The sequence below is a fragment of the Trichechus manatus genome, unplaced genomic scaffold (genome assembly GCF_000243295.1).
Source record: "Trichechus manatus latirostris isolate Lorelei unplaced genomic scaffold, TriManLat1.0 scaffold00161, whole genome shotgun sequence".
Lineage (NCBI taxonomy): Eukaryota > Metazoa > Chordata > Mammalia > Sirenia > Trichechidae > Trichechus > Trichechus manatus.
This window is the reverse complement of record NW_004444097.1, coordinates 5091840-5115592: the sequence shown is the minus strand read 5'-3', so window position 1 is coordinate 5115592 and position 23753 is coordinate 5091840. Positions and strand designations below refer to the sequence as shown.

Genomic DNA, 23753 nt, shown 5'->3' with positions numbered 1-23753 from the left:
TGGAATCAACTCTGTTAGTGACCTAGAATCCAAGTACTATGATAATGTGTTGGCCTATATAATTTCTCTATGCTTTCCAGCCCCTCCTCCACTACTGCTTTCTTGGTAAATTTTAGGAGTGTGTTTAGGTGGATGGTATATAGGAATGTTTAACTGAGTCATTTGTTTTTGCATTTGGATGTGTTTCAGACTCCTAATTCCTACAGTTCATGTTGATCCCTAAAGCCCAGCTGATTTCTCTTCATTTCTGCAAAGTTACTGTGCCATGGCAGGCCAAGGCTTCCTTCCACAGATACGCAGAGCAGGCACTGGCTTCCAGGTAAGGGAGCTGCCACAATTTTATACTCAACTATGAAGGGCTCATTTCTCTCTGGACTCAGGTCATCAAGGCTTTCTTGTAGGGCCAGCTTAATGGGTGTGGAACCTGTGCAGGTATATAGGGCACCATGCTTAGAAGGACCCTGCACTTGGTTTAATGCTCTTCTGTCACCATCTTGAAAGTCTTAATAATTTTTAAACAAGGAACTGTGCATTTTCATTTTGCACCATACCCCACAAATTATGTAGATGCCGCTGCTTCCTGGCAAGCACCACTTTTCACTAACCCCATAGAAAAGTGTGATTTTAATTTTGTCGAGGTTTTTCTTCTTGTTACCATGGAAGCATACGTCTCTTACATCCTTCTACATCCTACTGAAAGTAGAAGTCTGTTTAATTTATGCCTCACCTTCGTTTTAAATTTACCCCTAGAGAACTTGAGAATTTTATATTGAAATCAGCTGGAACTTTCCTGAGCCAGTGTCACTTTCTTAATTCACTTTTCTAATTTCCCCTAATTAAAAGGTGGGTTTCATTTTTAGTACTTTGTGCTAGAAGTGGTTTGACAGCCATTACAAAGAAAAAAGTCAACATTTAAATTGCTTTTATTAGACTTCTTTTTATTTTGTGCATTTCAGAATATTCTGCTAGCTTCCTTCTAGCCAAGCTGCCATATTCACTATCCCAGAAGATATTATATCATTGTGCAGTAAGGAACAGCATGAATCCAGTCCCCAAAATGTGGAGATTGATCTGGTCCTCACATTCCCACTTCTCCATCCTCATCACCAGCCACCCCTACAGAGCTCTTTCTTTCTGACCCTAACCACCCAGAGCTAGATCAGAGCTCACAAGTTAAAAGAAAAGAACACTGTCCTTCGGACTGACAAACAGGCAGATGGTGGGTGGGTGCAAGTTTGGAGACTCAACGTGATACCCTAACCTTACGACCAGCCGGCTACAAATTCAGGGCTGATTTCGCAGTACCCCTTCAGGATGCCAGACGCAACACACAACGCTCTTACTTTCTGATCTTATGGCTCCCACTGCCCCTTTGGGTTCAGTAATTAACTGGAATGGCTCACAGAACTCACAAAGAGTATACCTTATGTAGAATACAGATTTACTATGACCAAAAAGAATACAAACTAAGCGACACATAAGGTGAGATCTGGGAGGGTTCCCAACGTGAAACTTCCATGTCCCAAGGGGCGTGCTACCCTCCCAAGAGCAGGTATTCTCATTAATCAGGGAGCTCCCTGAACTCTAGTTTCCAGGCTTTTACCAGCCAATCCTGTATGATAGGCTAAATAATGCCTCCTGAGACTAGTTGATATCAGCCTCCTAGGCGAGTCTTTTCTGATCTGGCTAGACCCGTTTGTCAGCACAAATTCTCAGGTATGCGCTGGACTCCCAGACCAATGCACCCAACTGCTCCAATGGTCATTTCTCCAGAGCCAAAGACAAAGGTCACCTTACTTAGGGTATAACTGGGCCCTTTACCCTACAGTCATGAACATTTTTCTGTTTCTAAGTCTTTTGTGCACACATCTGTCACATCTCTCATCCCTCTCAATCTAACTAGGCCCAGAAATTTTCCATAAAATGTTCTTGACGGCTATATGCATGTTTGTTTCTGAACGATTATTTTCTATAATAGTTATCACATATCTTTTATTTTATTATATTGTTATTAGTTATGTATTTAGTTACATTCATTGTATATTTTAAACAATATTGAGAGTGAAATATTTCTCTTCAGCCTCAAATGTGTAATAATTTTATAAAACATGGCCTTGTGAATTTGTAATCTTGACCATTTTATCTATTCATATGCAATATGTGTTTCAGTAAATAAAAATATGATCTTTTCAGCCAGGTCATCATCATCAGATCATTTGAGTATTAAACTTCTGAATTCTGAATTTTTTACCTCCTTCTCACTGGTCTTTCATTCTCTGAAAGTGTTTTTATTGTTTTTTCCAAATACTTGCATATTTCTCTCACATTTGTCTACTCATTTATTCATTAATTCATTCACACTGCAAGTACTTATTATGCAGTGACTGTGGGCCAACCACTGTGTAAAATTTTGATTATCCAGCAGTGATCGCACCATCTTCATAGAGATATGAATTTGCTGCGTGCTACCATGGAAAAGCTTTTTAGGGGCCAAGGAAGTCTTCCTAGAAAAATTGACTTTTAATTTGGGATTTGAAGTAAGAGTTAAATAGGCCAAGAAGAGATTGGAGGGCAAGAATTTAAAACAGGGAGTTTCTAGGCAGAGGGAAGAATGTGTGCAAAGTCCCCAAGTTAAGGAAGAGCAAAGTGTGGTCTTGATTAAAATTAGTTTGTGTAATAGGAGAATACATTTTCAACTCACAGAGAAACTACTAACAAAAATGGGGTTATTACTTATTAGATATCCAGATATTTAAATTATTTTCACCATTTAACTAGTGTGGCTTTTTAAAACACCTCATCAGCAAAAAGAGAGTATTATTATATTTTTGCTCTGGATTTATTATAGAAATCATCCAAGATGACACAATATGTCTTGGAAGTCTTGTAGGAATTTGAAATTAGAACATTCAGCAGGATTCATGTGAATTATTTCTCTACAGGCAGTACATAAAGGAGACCTTTTTACAGAATTTGGTTTGATGGCTCAGCATTTAAACATGTATATCTGACCCTTTAAAAATGCAGTTACTTTAAAAAGTGAATATTTTACAATATCTTGGTTCTGAAAATTATAACTTAAATCCTGTATCATATTTTATTTAAGTAAATTATGCATAAGCATTATAAAAAATCTAGGTTTATGTCAATGAGCAGTATTGATTTTCCTTCCTTAGAAAATTCAAGAACCTCCAAAGAACCTTGAAGAATTCTTAAAGTCTCAAAACTGGGTGAGTAGCGCAGCCTATTTTATGTGCTAATACAGCTTAGTAAAATATCATTTATAGAGATGTGGAAGGCTTAGGAAAAGACTTTAAAAATAGAAATTTGACAAATAGATTTCAGTGTGGGTAGTGTTTATAAATATTTATCTCCTTTCAGTAGGGTCTTTGTTGTCAACATCCCGTCTTGTCAACATTCTGTTCTCCATTTTACAGTTTAAAAATTCTAACCCTATATCCTATCAGAATTATACAGTCATTTCTATATAATTTTGCTAATAAGATAATATTTTTGTCTTACATATTTACACCTTAAAAGAATATCTGGCAATGATGCTTACTTACCTCATCTATCCGTGCATCACAGCAGAGACTCACGAGTAATTTACAAAGATGTTCTATCAATATTCCCTGCTTGTTGAATCAGAGAGAAATGTTCAAAATGTGTTTTCATGTTGAAAGCTCCAGTTTCCATTGTGATATATAACTTCTGACATATTCTGGAGTTATTGGGCTTGGTAAGAATTCTTCCTTGGGTCCATGCACTTGCAGATCTGAAGGTCAGGTTTCTTTTGCATTGAAGAGTGTTAAGTAAGGCCTAGGATACAGATGTCAGTGTAGAAGACAGAAAGAGGAGACTTTTTTCTTTTATGCGATATGTGTGTCTGTATTTTTGGTGAGTTGGAACATAAATAATTTGTACCTGTATGTTCCTGGCTGGCGCAAATGGTTCGCGCTCAACTACTAACCTACAGTTTAGCTATTCAAACCAGTCCAGCAGCACTGTGGAAGAATGGCCTGGCAATCTGCTTCTGTAAAGATTATAGCCAAGAAAATTACCTGGAGTAGTTCTACTCTGTAACAAATGGGGTTGCCATGAGTCAGAATGAACTCAGTGGCAATGGATTTAGTTTTTATTTATGTTTAAATATAGACCAAATGTGCTGTGACCAAACTATTGGCAATGGAGTTTCAGAAATATCTATTTTAAAACATCTATTTTTTGTTATTATATTTGTTTAAGTATATTTTTTTTCAATGTTTAGGCAAAACCTTGTGTTCCCTTTAGGAACAAATAGAAAATGAAAGTGTTCCTAGTTTGCAAAAGTTTATTTCAATCATTATGGCAGACCAAATATTTTGAAGTGCTGTTGGGACAAGCTTTTTGTAACTGTTTTGATTTAAATAATGATAGAAATGTGCTGCAGCCTAATGACTATGTTTGAGGCATTAAAGACATTTTTAATGGCAAGGGGAAAAGATTATAATTAAAATTAAGCCAAACTCAGCAAATAATTATGGAGACATTTGGACTATACCATCACAAATGTTTTAGTTTTGGTTGTTGTTGGTTGCCAGCAAGTCAATTCTGACTGATGGTAACCCATGTGTACAGAGTAGAACGGTTGCATAGAGTTTTCAAGTCTTTGACCCAGGCCTGTCATTCGAGGTGCCTCTGGGTGAGTTCCAACAGCCAAACTTTTAGCTAGTAGTTGAGCACTTAACCATTTGTGCCACCTATGACCTATACTCTCAGATGAAAAGTTCTAATTATATGAAGTGGAAAACGCATAACCTCTCAGTTTAATTTGAAAATTATACTAATCAAATCAAGATTGTAGGATTATTCCATCCCTTCACCAAAGATGTAATAAAATCAAAATCAAAGCACATAACTTATTAATGGTATGTCAGTAGTACCACCCTTTGTATGCAAAAGATAGCATCCATATTTATAGCCTTCAATTTTTATCAGATAGCATTTGATAAAACAATGCATCCAGTTGTACCATATTTATTATTTATATACTGATGCCATTTTTGTCTTGTATGGTTTTGTCTGTAAATCTTTTCTAGCTTTCCCAAACGAATACTCATATTCTGTAGCTTTTCATTTCTTTGTTAAGGCTTGACTATGTTTATGTGTTGCCGAACTATTGTTGTTGTTATTAGGTGCCATCAAGTCAGTTCGGACTCATAGCGACCCTGTGTACAACAGAACGAAACATTGCCCGATCCTGCGCCATTCTCATAATTGGTGTTAATGCTTGAGCCCGTTTTTGCAACCACTATGTCAGTCCATCTCTTTGAGGGTCTTCCTCTTTTTTACTCTCTACTTTACCAGGAAAAATGTCCTTCTCCAGGGACTGGTTCCTCCTGATAATATGTCCAAAGTGTGTAAGACGAAGTCTCATCATCCTTGCTTCTAAGGAGCATTCTGGCTGTACTTCGAAGGCAGATTTGTTCATTCTTCTGGCAGTCCATGGCATATTCAATATTCTTGGTCAATACCATAATTCAAAGGCATCAGTTCTTCTTCCGTCTGTCTTCCTTATTCATTGTCCAGCTTTCATATGCATATGAGGCAATTGAAAACACCGTGGCTTAGGTCAGGCTCAGCTTAGTCCTTGAAGTGGTATCTTTAAAGAGGTCTTTTGCAGCAGATTTGCCCAATGCAGTGTGTCATTTGATTTCTTGACTGCTGTGTTCATGGGCACTGATTGTGGATCCAGGTACAGTGAAATCCTTGACAACTTCAGTCTTTTCTCCGTTTATCATAATGTTGCTTATTGGTCCAGTTGTGAGGATTTTTGTTTTCTTTATGTTGAGGTGTAATCTGTACTGAAGGCTGTGGTCTTTGATCTTCATCAGTAAGTGCTTCAAATCCTTTTCACTTTCAGCAAGCAAAATTGTGTCATCTGCATATCGTAGGTTGTTAATGAGTCCTCCTCCAATGCTAATACCCTGTTCTTTTTCATGTAGTCCAGTTTCTCGGATTATTTGCTCGGCATACAGATTGAATGAGTGTGGTGAAAGACACAACCTTGACACACACATTTCCTGACTTTAAACCACACAGTATCCCCTTCTTCTGTTCAAACAACTGCCTCTTGATCTATGTACAGGTTCCTCGTAAGCACAGTTAAATGTTCTGGAATTCCCATTCTTCGCAATGTTATCCATAACTTGTTATGATCCACACAGTTGAATGCCTTTGCATAGTCAATAAAACACAGGTAAACATCTTTCTAGTATTCTCTGCTTTCAGCCATGATCCATTTGACATCAGCAATGATATCCCTTGTTTCACATCCTCTTCTGAATCCTGCTTGAATTTCTGGCAATTCCCTGTCAATGTACTGCTGCAACCAGTTTTGAATGATCTTCAGCAAAATTTTGCTTGTGTGCGATAGTAACTATACTGTTAGGTAATTTCCGCATTCTGTTGGATCATCTTTCTTGGGAAGAAGCATAAATATAGATCTCTTCCAGTTGGTTGGCCAGGTAGCCCTCTTCAAAATTTCTTAGCATAGACTAGTGAGCACTTCCATTTGTTGAAGCATCTCAGTTGGTATTCTGTCAATTCCTGGAGGCTTGTTTTTCGCCAGTGTCTTCCATGCAGGTTGGACTTCTTCCTTCAGTACCATCAGATGTTGATCATATGCTGCCTCCTGAAATGGTTGAACACTGACCAGTTCTTTTTGGTGCAGTGACTCTGTGTATTCCCTCCATCTTCTTTTGATGTTTCCTGTATCATTCCGTATGACAAATTATTGGATATTTGAAAACATCCAGGAGGAAAATTACTAGCTAGGCTTATAATACAGACCTGTTTGGTACTCAGATTCCTACTGTGATTTTTTCCAGAGGATCAAGGCAACTCTATGATAGAGAAAATAATTATTTCAATCCTATCCTTTTTATTCAGGGAATAACCTACATTTGTTTTATTTATTTACTTATCTTCATTTTTGCACTTATTTACTCTTTATTTATTCATTCATTCATTTAAATATTTTCTTATGTGAAAGCTTAAGAAAAGAGAAGAAGAGCTAACAGTTTCTTCTTCCTTTAACCCTAGGCATGATTCTTATTTCTTACCCTTTGTTAGATGGTTCAGTACTGTCTTTTGAGGCTTGGAATGTGGGTGAAGACCTAACCTGATTAAACAAAATCCCTCTTCAAACTTCAGGGGAGCTCCTTTACTCATTCCTCTATCTCTAGTTTTGTACTAGTATATAGTATTGTGCACTTCTGCCACTGCCAAAGTATAATTGCTGTAATTAAACTAAACATAAATACATAGCCAATTCTTATTTCACTAACCTTGTTTTAAATAAGATAGATGTTTTCTAGGAGTTATCACTGAGGATCATAGTGCTACAATGAAGAATCTAACTCTTGAGGTAAAGGACAATTTCCAGTCCAATTCTTTTGTCCCTTTGGAATGCAAATAACATTTATTTCATTTGAATTTATATCATCACTGTGACTCCGGCTGCTTAAACTTGGTAGTGTTGACTTTCCCTTCAGTAGTAATGACGTCATTTTTGCCTAACAACTCATCTGCCCCTTGGCTGCTTACCTTCCCTAGGTCTGGCTACAAAATATACTTTTCAAACAATATGCTATTCAAGGGAATCTGGTTAAAGACAAAATAGAAAGGAATAAAAAGGGAATGTGATTAGAGGAAGAGTGAAAGTAGAAAGGCAGGTATGATCTACTACAAGATGATCATCTGATGTCCATGCCACAGTCCAGTTACAAAGAATCCAGTAAAACAACCAAGGCATATGTAAACATTACCTTCTTTGTGTTAATGGCTTTGAAACACCAGTCAATCCCCTGATTATCTTGTTAATGTAAAAGAGACAGAGTCTCATCAGGCTTTTAGAATATCAGGGTACTTTATTCACCTTATAATACACTTCAGTGTCATGGGAACAAAGATTGTAATATCTCAAGTCCAGTATAAAGGGTACATTTTCATAAAGGTTTGTACACATTATAAAATATTTTCAAAGTTTTTTCCATTTTAGCTTCACTTCACTCTCTCAACTTCTGTAACAATAACAACTTATGACCTATAAGGACTGTATTTTCGAATGTAGCTATCATTCCAAATTGATGCTACTTGTCTTTGAAACCGGACCAGTGGGTCTGTGCCCAGCGTGCAAGAAGCTAGTCTCTCAGATGCTGGTTTTAAGAGGAAGAAAGAGTTTATTTCACAACTGGACTAAACCAAATCTAAGAAGTTTCCTCAATACACGCAAACACTTTGAGAGACAGAGTAGCAGGGATGCGGGGTCTGGGGACCATGCTTTCAAGGGACATCTATGTCAATTGGCATAACAAAGCTTATTAAGAAAATGTTCTGCAGCCTACTTTGGTGAGTGGCGTCTGGGGTCTTAAAAGCTTGCAAGCAGCCATCTAAGATGCATCAGTTGGTCCCAATCACCTGGAGTAAAGGAGAACGAAGAACACCAAATACTCAAGGAAAGTATTGGCCCAAGAGACAGAATGGGCCACATAAACCAGAGACTTCATCAGCCTGAGACCAGAAGAACTAGATGGTGCCCGGCTACCACCAATGAACGTCCTGACAGGGAACACAAGAGAGGGTCCCTGATGGAGCAGTAGAATGATGGGATGCAGAACTCAAATTCTAGTAAGAAGACCAGACTTAATGGTCTGACTAAGACTGGAGGCGCCCCGGAAAGCATGGCCCCTGGTCTCTCCATCACCACAGAACTAAGACAATTTCCGAGGCCAACTCTTCAGTCAGGGATTGGACTGGACTGTGGGACATAAAGTGATACTTGTGAAGAATGTGCCTCTTAGACAAGTAGATACAAGAGACCAAAGGGGCTGCTTCTGTCCAGAGGTGAGATGGGAAGGCAGAGAGGGTTCGGATCTGGTTGAATGTTTATGGGGAATCAGGGAAGAGGGGAGGAGTGTGCTATTGCAGAATGGGGTGAGTGGTTGGGGTCTCATAACAATGTATGTAAAAAAAAAAAATTCTGTATGGGAGACTAACTTGAAATGTAAACTTCATTTAATTACAACAATAAAAAAAAAGAAAGTTTATTTTGCAGTTTGCAGGCTAGCAAGCGGGAACTCAAGAGAGATCATCGTCTGATTGAGTTCCTCAATTTGAGTGAGAAATCACAGTTTATACTTATACATATTTATATACGGGTGGAGGAAGGCGGTGGGCAGGATCAGAAAGTTTTAACTCTTCATAGTTTCTATTGATTATTTATTACAAAGGTGGGGCTATGACTTGATCCGGAAGTGGCCAGTGGCCTCTTCACTTCTGAGATGGGCTCGGCTACTGCTGATGACGTATATCCGGTGATTTGGGTTCCTTGGCATGAGTCCTCTTGTGTTACTCAGCATGCATGGTGGCCTGGGGTCATCTGTCAGTTATCTTTGTTCTGCACATATCTGACCATTCTGAACCGGTTAGGTCTGGACCCATCCCGGGCTCTCCAGAGGCTCTGCAAAACAGCTTAGAGGAAGTGAGTGATGTGGTGGGGGAGGTGACTAGACACGGTCTGACAACCAATGGAATACTAATGGTGTCTTCAGCCTTTAGGGTCCCCTAACATCTTCAGGGATTTTATCTTGTGGTCTTATCTTGTTCTTAGTTGGTTTTTTTTTAAAAAAAAACATCTAATACCTAGCTTTTAATGCTGGACAGTTTCCCCAGATGGTTATGTGTCTCATTTAAGATACATGTTTGCAAGATTTGGAAAGGGAACTTCTGTATCTAAGTAATACTGGTTTTTACAAAATTACAGGGAAGCCTGGATACCTTTGGGATATTTTCCAGAGCTAAAAACTGGGTATCACTCAGTACCTGTTATCATTAGAGAGCACAAGTCATAAATAGGGTCATGTATGGTGCATTTGAGGAAACTTTTAAAGGAAGAAAAAGGGAAACAATACCGACTGAGGCAGATTTGAACTTCCTGATCTGCAGATTTCAAATTTCTTCCCATTTAGCTAAATTTCCCATATAGCTTACCCCAATTCCACTAAAGAGTTTCATCCTATTCAACTCTCCCAACAATACCAAAAGCATTATCTCATTCACAAACCTTTAATCATGTTGAGTAACTTTCTTTGTTTTACTATTATTTGATTATATTTAAAAGATAAACTTAGATTTACAAATATAATTTTGTGGTTCCCCTTCCTCTATCCCTTCTCCTCCTCTCCATTTCCTTTCCTTCCCTTTTCTTCCTTTCTCTTCCCTCTCCTTCCTTTTCCTTCCCTTTCCTCTTCCTGAAAAATTTAGTCCTAAAGCCATTTGATGGCGCAAAACTAGGTAGACTTTCACGTTGGGGGAGGAAGGGTAATAGCCATGGTGGCCCAGAGAAGGCTACTTGAGCCCAACCATGGTGAGGAAGGTATTCAGGTGTCAGAGTTCAAGGGGATAAGAAAGGTATCCACAAGGAGGGAGTGGATAGAGGTAGGCTGTGGCCTGGTTTGGAAAGACAGTGCCCAAGTGGGGGTGAGATGGGTGTCCCTGCACAGTGGGCTGCCTGGCATGAGGTGTCAGAGCCTAAGCAGGATGAGAAGGTTATCCACATAAGGGAGAGGATGGCAGCGGAGATGAAAGCTTGGTTACATAAAAGGATTGATTGAATAAGTAAACATATTAAAGATAACACAGCTAGGTTTCTCACTATTAGAAATAGTAATTTTAGTATTGAAAGAGGAAACTACAATATTTGGAATTGGAATTACAGGTATCAGTGTAAACTCATGATTTTAAATACATATAAGATAGAAGATAAATAAATAGAGATACGTGTGTGTACTGTTGCTCTGTCCACTGGGAGCAGCAGTACCCCAATGGTAACAAGCTCATATGCACCAAAATCTTAACTTCTAAAGACTGTTTTCTACTAAATTTGACTAGAGTTCATTGAAGAAATGCATGATTCCAGGACTGGGACAGGGTAACTACAAGATGAGCCTTGGGACATCTGGTTCTTGCCAGAAAGCAAGGAAATACTCAAGAAATATAGAGATATTTCACTGTGCAAATCTGAGATATTGGGTGCATCAAAATAAATAATGATCATACCAGATTATAATCCATTGAATAAAACGTTGTTGTTGTTAGGTGCTCTCAAGTCAGTTTCAACTCTAGTGACCAAGAACCCATAAATCCATACTAGTATAAACAAACAAATAATTGGAAAGTTTGATGGGGAGTGGAATATTTACATAGTTCCAAAATAACTCTCCCCACAAAATAGTTGTTAATTATAAAGAGGAAAAAAGTAGCTTTTCAGTGGAAAAATCTGGCAAACATCACCTTATTTATCAAAGCCATCATTGTCAGTGACAGGTCAAATCAAAAGTGTATGCCAGCAGACAGAATGCAACAAGAACACAGCACCGCTTCTGTGATATTCGGGCCCCCGAAGATGTATAAAATGAATCTAATTATGAGAAAATAGCAGACATACTTAAATAAGGAAAAGTTTACATCATAACAACTAGCCTATAATTTTGTAAAGTGTCAATGTCATAAAAGCCAATTGCTGCAAAAGAAATTGTTGCAAACTGAAGAGAACTAAAGAGACATGACACCTAAACACAATGTGTGATCCTAAACTAGTTCCTTTTGCTATAAAGAGCATTATTGGTTCAACTGGTGAAATTTGAATAGAAACTGAGGATTAGATATGAATAATGCATCAATGACAATTTCTTAATTCTGGTAGTTGTGTTGTAGTTATTTAGGAGAATGTTTTGGTTGTTAGGAATTATACAGTATTCAGAAATGGTGAAGCATCATATAGACAATCGTAAATGAATTATTCAGGAAAAAAATTTTATAAAGCATTTGTGATTGTGATTGTTTCAAAATTAAAAAGAACATTTAATAAACATAATGCTGTGGAATAAAATCTTAATATTAACTCATTGAGTTTGAACTTTTATTTAAATTCATTGAAAATGATTTAAGTTTTATTCTCTATTTCACATTTTTGCAGGATTATTGGCCAAGGGAAGTCTATTTGGGTTATGATCCTAAATGGGCACAGACTCTGAAAAATATAAAGGAAGATTGTTCCTTTATTTCAGTTTATACACATTTATGGGAAAATGTCTCTCGAGTATTTGAAGCAGTCATAAACATGGAGTCAAGATTAGGGGAATGTTCATTCCTTTTGAAAAACCATGCCTCCAAATTTCTTGAGTGGGACAACATGATTTCTAAAACAGGTAAAAACTATTTCATTATGAGTAATGTGTGTGTGCATGCGTGTACCCATGCGTGCATTCTCATAAAGAATGAAATCCTAGGTATGAAATATCTTTATAACTTCTCATTCAAAATGGTTTGATACAGATATTTAATTGAACATGAACATGTAGATTCAAAGAAAGTGTTATGAGGACAAAGCTTATAACAGTAATGAACTTTGTTAAGCTACACCTGGAGGTAGTAGAATATCAGGGAAACAAAGCAAAACAAAAAAACAAACAGTTGCAGCAACTGATATTGGTATTAGAGACAAGCAAGTCAGGAAAGGTCATGATAAATAGATTATAGATGGATGGATGAATAGAGAGACAGATAGTTGCCGTTGACTCCAACTTATGATGTCCTTAAGTACAACAGGATGAAACACTTCCCAGTTGTACGTCATCCTCAAAATTGCTAGTATGTTCAAGTCTGTCATTGTATCTATTGTGCCAGTCCATCTTACTGAGGGTCTACCTCATCCTCACTGGCCCTCTACTTCACAAAACATGATCTCCTCCTCTAGTGATTGATCCCTCCTGATGATATGTCCAAAGCAAGCAGACAGTGTTATGTTGTGATCCATAAAGTTTTCATTGGCTAATTTTTGGAAGTAGATCACCAGGCTTTTCTTCATAGTCTGTCTTAGTATGGAAGCTCTGCTGAAACCCCTTCACAATGGGTTACCCTAATGGTATTTGAAATAGTGGTGGTGTGGTTTCCAGCATCACTGCAACATGCAAGGCACCACAGTATGACAAATTGATAGACAGTTGGTGGCAGGTCATGATAGGAGAACCAACCAAATCAAACCAGTTGCCGTCAAGTCAATTCTGACCCATGGCGACCCCATGTGTTTCAGAATAGAACTCCGCTCCATAGGGTTTTCAATGGCTGTGATCTTTCAGAAGTAGATCACCATGTCTTTCTTACAGGTGTCCTCTGAGTGGATTCAAACTGCCAGTCTTTTGGTTAGTAGCCGAGCACTTAACCATTTGCACCACCCAGGGAATCTGATAGGAGAAAAATATTACCTAAAATCCAGAGAAAAAGATGTGTGAGTTGGCCTGCATGGGCTAGGTTAGCTTACAGGGGCTAAAGCAGGTCATTTAAAGTTCTAGGAAGGCAGTTCCAGGAAGGCAGTTCCAGGAAAGAAGTTCCAGGAAGGACAGCTTTCAGTATGTTGTTGCTAATGTGTTTGTTTATTTACTTGTTTTCTCTTTTTGAGTTGCTTAGATTCTAATGCCTGTAAGGGTGTAACTCTTCTCTGGATAAACTTTTTTGAACATTGAGGTAATTTGACTGTATAGAGCAAACTTGGTTCTCCTGGGGATGAAGACTTGTTCTTTCACCAGGCCCTTTGGTTTTTACTTCTGATCATAAAGACACATCCTCCATTTTCTTTGTAGATAAGAGAATTCAGCTAGAGTTAGGATTGTGTCTTTCAAGGATCTCTTGAGTGATATTGCCTGGTGGGCAGAAGAGACCCTCAACTTCTTTGTTATCAGTACCTTCACTCTCAGGTACTCTCCAGAGCTAAGGCAACTGTAAAATCAAAATACAAGCAAAAACAAAGGTTATGTTTTTCTAAGGCAAGATCCCAGGGAGGAGATCTTAGGAAAAAGATTAATAAATGACTATATGTAGTAAACAATTGTTATATTTATGCCTGCCTGTCTTTTGAATAGACAGTCTCTCTTTGGGTAAATTCCCTCATAATGAGTTACGCTTTCCCAACCTATTTGTTGGACTCCCTTGCAGCTAAGATTCAAGCTTTTGATCTGTGCTCCATCAGCCAGGTACACCCACAGAAAACTTTAATTTGGATGTGGAACAGGCTCTTCATGGAGCTTTCATTTTTTGACTGGAGCAAATGGTAACAGAGTCATGACTTTTAGAAGCAACAATGATTGTGATAATATTTCCCCAGTGGCTACAGTCAAGTTCTAGCTGCAGAAGTTACAGTGGTGTGGCAGTGACGACAGCAGTTTCATCTGGTATTTAGAGGGAAGCAGTAGGAGTAGCTGTTTTTTCATCTAGCCTATTTTGTGTTGTAGTTTTTGGTATTTCCTGGAAGCTTGACCTTGAGCCCACTTGCCACAATTTGAGGAGCTACCTAGCATCCTGTTCATTAAGTTCTTTCAGCTTAACCAGCTTGCAAGTGAGAATCTTGACTGATCCAGCTATTTAAAGAGGTATAAGATATTAAAACTCCTTATACATACCTTTTCTTTTTACTCCAGCATCATTAATCTAAGGCCACAGAGTTACTGTAGGTAATTTTACCAGATGAGTTCAGATCTCCTAGGGCATTATAGAAACTAATAATGCCACTTATCCAGCCTATCTCAGGGTACAAAACCATGGTCTAGTCTCTGTCAATCAGATATTTTCTCAGCCTTGGAATGGAAAACATCAGGAGACACCCAGAATTTATTCTGTGGTGGGAGCAGTAGTAGATACAACCAATTTCTAGAGGAAGTAGTAAGAGAATAAAGAGTCCAGCATCATTAATGAAAAGCTGGTGTGTCTGCTCAGCCATGTTTGCAATGATGTTCTCATGGGACTTATGCTGTAGAGTGATTTGGAGCATTGTTCCTGGCTGCATAGACTCCAAGCCAGGCCCTCTGACCTTCCTGAAGATACTGTGAGCTACCATTTTTAAATTGATCAGTATTTCTATTGCTTCCAGCTAAAACCTCTTCCAGAGACAAAGAAGATATACCTGTTAAAATTTTTAAAATACTGCTAAAAACACTTTCCTAAAAACTTGTATTTACTTGCAATTCTATTAACAATTTATGAAACCTGTTTACCTACTCACAAGCACTGGTTTTGTCAGTTGTGCTAGTTATTAAGCTCTCGTCTCTCATTTGCAAGCCAACCCTTCTGTACTGTGTTTTGTGATGCTTGGGGCTGAGACTCTATAAACTACACTTTTCTTTTGTCAACTGGATTTCTGTAAAGGTCTACCAATAGTCAGTATTAGTTGGTGACTGGAAAGCAGGAGGAGGGGAGAATTTATTTATTCCTTCCAAGTTGCTTACTTTGCCAGTCAGTGTTACTTTAGCAATAGTCCTTCATCCTGCCAGCAGTCTCCAAAGCTTTTTCTTTTTCAGAATCCTCGTTGTATCCCTATGAAGTACCATCATCATCCAGGCAGAATTCGCCCTCCTTAGAAGTCTGAGCCTCAGTTCCTTGGGTCTGGTTCTCCCAGCTCCTGAGGTATCAGCACTAGTTGAGGTGCATCTCCTCCTTGAAGATATCATATCAGCTTCATCAAATCTTCTAAACTCCGATGACTCCAGCCTGTTCCTTTTGTTCCCCCAACCCTGGGGGAGGTAGCTGCTGCTTGTAGTTACTATCTCTGTGTAACTTCATGTCTTAGGCTGGGTTCTCTAGAGAAGCAAAATCAGTAAAACATATATATATACATATATATATATAGAGAGAGAGATTTATATCAAGGAAACGGCTCATGTGGTCGTAGAGGCTGGAGAGTCACAAGTCCTTGGGTCAGGCTGGAGGCTTCTCCTGACTCACATAGCTGCAGGAGCTGGCAAACCCAAGATAAGCAGGTTAGACTGCAGGCCTCTGGCTTATAGGCTGCGGAGGCTGATGAATCTCAAGATTGGCAGGTCAGACGGCAGGCCGCTGGCTCACAGGCTGTGGAGGCTGACAAATCCCAAAATCAGCAGGTCAGACAGTAAGCGGCTAGCTCATAGGCTGCAGAGGCTGACAAATCCCAAGACTGGCAGGTAAGACAGCAGGCCACTGGCTCACAGGCTGCGGAGGTTGATGAATCCCAGGATTGGCAGGTAATCTGCTAGCTCAAGTCCCAAGAACCAGAAGTCAGATCAGGAGCCAGCTGCAGGATCCAGAGTGAGCAAAAGCCAGTGAGCTTTACCAGAAAGTCTACCTATATTGGATGCAGGCCACACCCCCAAGGAAACTCCCTTTCAGCTGATTGGCTGTTCATAGCAGATCTCATCATGAAGGTGATTACATTATATCGGATCTCATCATGGAGGTGATCACATCATTACATAGCTGCCAAACTATATAACTGGCAAACCACTGAGAATCATGGCCCTGTCAAATTGACACACAACCTTAAACATCACACCTCATGTTCCTTTTTTCATTTATTGGTTTTCCAATACCTTTTAACCAGTTCCTTTTATTTAATTGTCTCTGTTGAAATGTAGTGAGTTTTTGGTTTACTGACTAGACCCTGATGGATCCATCCTTTTTTAATCTTATCCACACCAATAGATGAAGAATTATATTTCGTTATTATAATTAGGTCTTTCTTACCTTTATGACTGACATGTTTTTATCAGTTTATTAGCCTTATTAATTTATTCTGTGAATTACCTGCTTATATCCTTGGTCATTTTTTTTTATGGACTTGTTCATCTTATTGATTTAAAAATAATCTTTGTGGCCACTTCCACCCTCGCCTCCCATCAAGCAAGATGGCAGAGGAACCAGAGTCAGTGCTGCAGCTCCCTCCCTCGACTGCTGTTGGCAGCAAAGGACTTACGGAGGTCTTCCCAGAAACTGTCACCCCTGAGCCCCCTTCATCTGCTGCAGTCTCCCTGGGAACAGAGGACACCAAGGAAAAACTTGACATACTGCTAAAGTCTGTGCGAGATACCCCTATTATGAAAATAAAGAAGTGGGCTATAGAGTGAACCTGAACCATCCAAGGACTCATTGACTTCATCAAAATTTCCTTAAACTTGTGGCCTCAGAACAGTTGTTTATTTATGTGAATCAGTCCTTTGCCCCTTCTCCAGACTGGGAAGTTGGAACTCTCTCTGAGTATTTTGGAAGTGATGGTAAACTAGTCCTATACTACTGCAAATCTCAGGCTTGGGGATGAACCACGAAGAAAAACGACTTGCTACTTAAAATTAATCTTCACAAAGGAAACAGCTCTGAAAAGCTTTGGTGCTTATGGCAAGAGACTTCAAGGATAATGATCTGCTATCAGCGCGTATCTACCGGGACCAATGTTCGTACATAAGAAAACATCCCTAGAGTGGACTCACAAAATTGCAGCTTGTATTAATATGCAAATCATCATAAAACATTAGCGTATACTCATTGCTACCACAATCAGTGGGAGCCCTGGTGGCAAAGTGGTTAAGAATTTGGCTGCTGACCTTGCAGCTCAAATCCACCAGCCACTGCTTGGAAACCCTATGGGCAGTTCCACTCTCCCCTATAGGGTCGCTATGAGTTGGAATCGACTTGACGGCAACGGGTTTATTTCTTGTTTTTTTTTTTTTTTTTTACTACAATCAGTAGTCCGGATCTGCCTCCAAGGTATTGAAAAGGAGATTAAAACTATATAAACCTTCTTTGTTACCAGTTCTCAAGATGATGAAAATTGTTCACTTGTAGCATTAGCATTGTTGGGTTTTTTTCACTGTAAAAGTTTATTTACTAAAGGGTTTTGTTTTTTCTTTTAACCTATTTAGGGAAGTTCAGTTTGTTTGGGATATGGAATATGCCTTTTCTCATTTACATTTATATTTACTATGCTACCATCTTGTAAAACAAAGGAGCATTCACTTGCTGGCTTTATTCCCTACATAGACCAGAGGAGCACAGCCCAGCTGGCAGAAAGAATTAGCTGGCTTGGTTTAACTTCGTTGCCAGCAATATGGGGGAGAAAGCTGTTCCTGCTAATTTCTAATAAACAACTAGCCAGAAGAGCAGGTATTTTGACAAATTGGAAGACTGCCTTAAAGAATATGTATAGTTTAAAATAAAGTATTTTATTGGGAAACAAAGAATTTTACAAAATCTGGACAAATGAATCTTACAGCTCTTTTCAGCCTATCATGTAATGATTCTTGAATCCCAATGGTATAACTTGTTTTACTCTAATTACTAGAGTAATCCTGGCAACATCTTTTGAGTTTTTCATAATGCATTTTCCAACTTGAAAGCCCTCGAAGAATAATTGAAAAATAGCCGTAGATTTTTCTCGTATTTCATGCTATGACTAAAAGTCAAAGTATCATTTTACTAATGCTGTTAGGTACTTGCTTAAAGTGAGACTGACTTATTCCTTCATTCTGTGTAATGTTTGTAATGCCGCATTAGAAAAACAACCCATTCAGCTAAAAATAACAGATTGGCTCATAAAATAAACAGTCACCCATGAGTACTGTGATCCTTTAAAAAATCATCTGTATGTGACCAAACAGGCAACATTTACCCTAAAGCACAGATAAGACGGTAAGGGGGGTGCAGGGAAGCTAGATTAATGGAAATGGAACAAACAGAACAGAAATGAGAATGTTGACTCGTGAAAAATGTAACCAATGGCACTGACCAGTATGTGCAGCAGTTGTTAAATGAGAACCTAATTTGCAGTGTAAAGTTTCACCAAAAACACAATAAAATATTATAATAAAACAAACAAAAAATCCCAATAACTTTAATGGAACATCCAAGTAGGATCTAAGATGTGTACTAGAAATACAAGTGCTTATTTTCAAAGGTAATAATGGGAATATGATTTTATTAGACTACACTTCATGCCCCTTAAATCCCAAACTGCACCTTATGGTTGGTGATCTGCCATACATTAGCATGAGGAGAAGCTAAGGAACAATTCATTTTATAGTGTTGAAATCATTGTTCGTTTCTTATTTTGTACCCAAGAATGTGAATTCTTGAGTCCCCTTATGCTAGTATCCCTGTGTAATGAATTAATAGAGCTGATAATTAACACTGGAATGATACTGACAGATTGAATTTTGCAAACATACAGCTAGGTAAGAAATATATAGATATGCTGAATGCTGGAAAAGCAAATATTATTTTGGAGTCAAATAAGTTGGATATAGAAAAGATCTGTTTTCTACCTTTGTCCACCTACCGTTTACTGAAGGAAGTGAATGTACTTATTCACATACATACATATTTAACAAATAATAGGTATGTTGAATTTATGTGTTGTTTGCTTTTAAGGCTTTGGTTGTTGGAATACTTACTACTTCAGCAATCAAAAAACTTGAGTGTGAATTTGTAACATCAAATTTTTTTAATTTTTTTATTGTACTGTAGATGAAGGTTTACAGAACAAATAGTTTCTCATTAAACAGTATACATATTGTTTTATGACAATGCTTAACAAACCCATGACATGTCAACACTGTCTTTTCTCAAAGAAGAGTTTCCTATTACCAGCTTTCCTGTCCCCTACTGCCTTCTAGTACTTCTCCCTGGGCTATTGTGCCCTGTTAGTCTTATTTGGTTTTATGGGCCTGTCTAATCTTTGGCCGAAGGGTGAACCTCGGGAGTGACTTCATTACTCAGCTAAAAGGGTGTCTGGGGGCCATACTCTCGGGGTTTCTCCAGCCTCTGTCAGGCCAGTAAGTCTGGTCTTTTTTTGTGAGTTAGAATTTTGTTCTACATTTTTCCCCATCTCTGTCCAGGACCCTCTGTTGTGATCCCTGTCAGAGCAGTCAGTGGTGATAGCTGGACACCATCTAGTTGTACCGGACTCAGTCTGATGGAGGCTGTGGTAGTTGTGGTACATTATTCCTTTGGACTAACCTTTCCCTTATATCTTGTTTTCTTCATGCTCCCTTGCTCGCAAAGGGGTGAGACCAGTGGAGTATCTTAGATGGTTGCTCACAGGCTTTTAAGACCCCAGATGCTACTCACCAAGTTAGAATGTAGAACATTTCCTTTATAAAATATGTTATTGAAATTGAGCTAGATGTTCCCTGAGACCATGGTCCCCAGAGCTATCAGCTCACCACTTTGGCCACTCAGGAAGTTTGGATGTGTCTGTGGAGCTTCCATGACCTTGCCTTGTACAAACTGTGCTGGCTTCCCCAGTATTGTGTACTATCTTACCCTTCACCAAAGTTACCACTTATCTATTGTCTATGTAGTGTCCCCCCCCACCCCTCCCCTCCTTCATAACCATCAAAGATTGTTCCTTTTGTGTGTAAACCTTTTCATGAGTTTTTACAGTAGTGGTCTCATACAATATTTGTTCTTTCATGATTGATTTATTTCAGTCAGCATAATGTCCTCCAGTTTCATCCATGTTATGAGATGCTTCGCAGATTCATCATTGTTCTTTATCATTGCATAATACTCCGTTGTGTGTATGTACCATAGTTTGTTTATCCGTTCATCTGTTGATGGGCATCTAGGTTGTTTCCATCTTTTTGCTATTGTGAACAATGCTGCAATGAACACTGGTCTGCATATGTCTATTTGTCATGGATTGAATTGTGTCCCCCAAAAAATGTGTGTATCAGTTTGGCTGGGCCATGATTCCCGGTGTTGTGTGGTTGTCCTCCATTTTGTGATTGTAATTTTAAATTTAAGAGGATTAGGGTGGGATTGTAACACCACCCTAACCCAGGTCACATCCCTGATCCAATGTAAAGGGAGTTTCCCTGGGGTATGGCCTGCACCACCATTTATCTCTTAAACGAGATGAAAAGAAGGGGAAGCAAGTGGAGAATCTGGGAACCTCTTGCCACCAAGAAAGCAGTGCCAGGAGCAGAGTGCATCCTTTGGACCTGAGGTTCCTGCACAGAGAAGCTCTCAGACCAAGGGAAGACTGGTGCATCACAAGGACATTCCTCCAGAGCTGACAGAGAAAGTCTTCTCCTGGAGCTGATGCCCTGAATATGGACTTGTAGCCTACTGGACTGTGAGAGAATAAACTTCTCTTTGTTAAAGGCATCCACTGTGGTATTCCTGTTATAGCAGCACTAGATGACTAAGACACCATTCGTGTGACAGCTCTTATTTCTCTAGGATATATTCCTAGGAATGGGATAGCTAGATCGTATGGTATTTCTATTTCTAGCTTTCTAAGGAAGTGCTATATCATTTTCCAAAATGGTTGTATAATTTTGCATTCCCACAAGAAGTGCGTAAGAGTTCCAATCTCGCCGCAGCCTCTACACATTTGTTATTTCCAGTTTTTTTGATTCGTGCCAGTAATGCCAGGGTGAGATGATATCTTATTGTGGTTTTGATTTGCATTTCTCTAATGGCAGTGATCACAAGCATTTCCTCATGTGTCTGTTGGCCACTTGAATGTCTTCTTTGGTGAAGTGTTTGTTCATTTCCTTTGCCTATTTTTTAATTGAATTATTTGTCTTTTTGTTGTAGAGGTGTTGGATTTTCTTGTAGATTTCAAAGGTTAGACCTTTGTCGGACTTGTAATGTCCAAACATTTTTTCCCAGTCTGTAGGTTCTCTTTTTACTCTTTTGGTGAAGTTTTTTGATGAGCATAAGTGTTTAATTTTTAGAAGATCCCAGTTATCTAGGTTATTTTCCAGAGTTTGTGTGTTGTTTGTTATGGTTTGTATCTTGTTAATGCCATATATTAGGGCCTCTAGTGTTGATCCTATTTTTTCATCTATGCACTTTATGGTTTTTGGTTTTAGACTTAGGTCTTTGATCCATTTTGAATTAGTTTTTCTTTATGGTGTGAGGTATGGGTCTTGTTTCATTTTTTTGGAGATGAACATCCAGTTTTGCCAGTACCATCTGTTAAAAAGACCATCTTTCCCTCATTTGATGGACTTGGGGCCCCTGTCGAAGACCAGGTGACTATACGTAGATGGATTTACATCTGGGTCCTCAATTCTGTTCCACTGGTCAATGTATCTGTCATTGTACCCGTACAAGGCTGTTCTGACTACTGTAGTTATATAGTAGGTTCTGAGATCAGGTAGTGCGAGTCCTCCTACTTTATTCTTCTTCTTCAACAGTGCTTTACTTACCAGGGCTTCTTCGCTTAACATATAAACTTGATGATTAGTTTTTCCATCTCTTAAAACAGTGTTTTTGGTATTTGAATCGGGATTGCAATTTATCTGTAAATTGCTTTGTGTAGTAATTGCCATTTTCACAATGTTGAGTCTACTTATCCATGAGCATAGTATGTATTTCCATTTATTTTATTTTTTATTGTTGTAGTTTAAATGAAGTTTACATTTCAAGTAAGTCTCCCATACAAAAATTTATGCATACATTGTTATGTGACCCTAATTGCTCTCCCCGTACTGTGACAGCACACTCCTCCTTTATTTTCATTCTGGCTGATAGAAAATCCATGGGCCATGCTTTCCGGGGTTCCACCAGTCTCAGTCAGACCATTAAGTGTGGTCTTCTTACTAGAATTTGAGCTCTGTACCCGCATTTCTTCTGCTCCATCTGGGATTCTCTGTTGTATTCCCTGTCAGGCTGATCATTGGTGGTAGCCAGGCACCATCTTGTTCTTTTGGTCTCAGGCTGATGAAGTCTCTGGTTTATGTGGCCCTTTCTGTGTCTTGGGCTAATACTTTCCTTGTGTCTTTGGTGTTCTCATTTTCCTTTACTCCACGTGGTTGGGACCAATTGATGCTTCTTAGATGGCTGCTTGCAAGCTTTTAAGAGCCCAGATGCCACTCACCAAAGTAGGATGCAGAATATTTTCTTAATAAACTTGGTTATGCCAGTTGACCTACATGTCACCTGAAAGCATGGTCCCAGACCCCTACCTCTGCTATTCTGTCCCTCAAAGTGTTTAATTGTATTCAGGAAACTTCTTAGCTTTGGTTTAGTCCAGTTGTGCTGACTTCCCCTGTAGTGTGTGCTGTCCTTCGCTTCACCTAAGATAATTCTTACCTACTATCTAGTTAGTAAATAACGCTCACTCTCCCTCCCCACCCTCGCAACCATCAAAGAATGTTTTCTTCTGTGTTCAAACTCTTTCTTGAGTTCTCATAACAGGGGTCCCATGCAATATTTGTCCTTCTGTGACTGACTAAATTCACTCAGCATAATGCCCTCCAGATTCCTCCATGTTATAAGATGTTATACGGCTTCATCGTTGTTCTTTACCATTACATAGTATTCCACTGTGTGGATATACCATAATTTGTCTATCCATTCGTCCATTGATGGGGACCTAGGTTGTTTCCATCTTTTTACTATTGTGAACAGTGCTGCAGTGAACATGGGTGTGCATATATCTGTTCGTGTGATGGCTCTTTTTTCTCTAGGATATATTCCAAGGAGCCGGATAGCTGGATTGTATGATACTTCTATTTCCAGCTTTTTAAGGAAGCGCCAAATCTATTTTCAAAGTGGTTGTACCATTTTACATTCCCACCAACAGTGTAAAAGTGTTTGTCTCTCCACAACCTCTCCAGCATTTATTATTTTGTGTTTTTTGTATTAATGCTAGCCTTGTTGAGGTGAGATGATATCTCATTGTAGTTTTGATCTGCATTTCTCTAATGGCTAATGATCATGCGCATTTCTTCATGTGTCTGTTAGCCCCCTGAATATCTTCTTTGGCAGTTTAATTGCATTATTTGTCTTTTTGTTGTGAGGCTTTGCAGTATCTTGTAGATTTTAGAGATTAGATGCTGATTGGATTTATTGTAGCCAGAAAGTTTTTTGCAGTCTGTAGGTTGTCTTTTTACTCTTTT

At 38.8% G+C, this 23753-nt stretch overlaps 2 protein-coding genes across 2 annotated transcripts in view; both read left to right on the top strand.

The window, feature by feature from the left end:
- The first annotated feature begins 2860 nt into the window (after window positions 1–2860).
- FAM227B (family with sequence similarity 227 member B) overlaps window positions 2861–23753 on the top strand; it is a 270859-nt gene continuing 249966 nt past the window's right edge. Inside the window, exons 1-3 of the mRNA XM_004386313.2 lie at window positions 2861–2881; window positions 3177–3230; window positions 12020–12251. Of these exons, the coding sequence (XP_004386370.1) occupies window positions 2861–2881; window positions 3177–3230; window positions 12020–12251 (307 nt within the window). The remainder of the gene's footprint in view (window positions 2882–3176; window positions 3231–12019; window positions 12252–23753) is intronic.
- LOC101357918 (ubiquitin-like protein ATG12) lies at window positions 16603–17100 on the top strand. The gene is made up of 2 exons (XM_023740663.1): window positions 16603–16918; window positions 17031–17100. Exons 1-2 carry the CDS (start codon window positions 16752–16754, stop codon window positions 17098–17100), a joined length of 237 nt encoding a protein of 78 aa, XP_023596431.1. The 5' UTR covers window positions 16603–16751.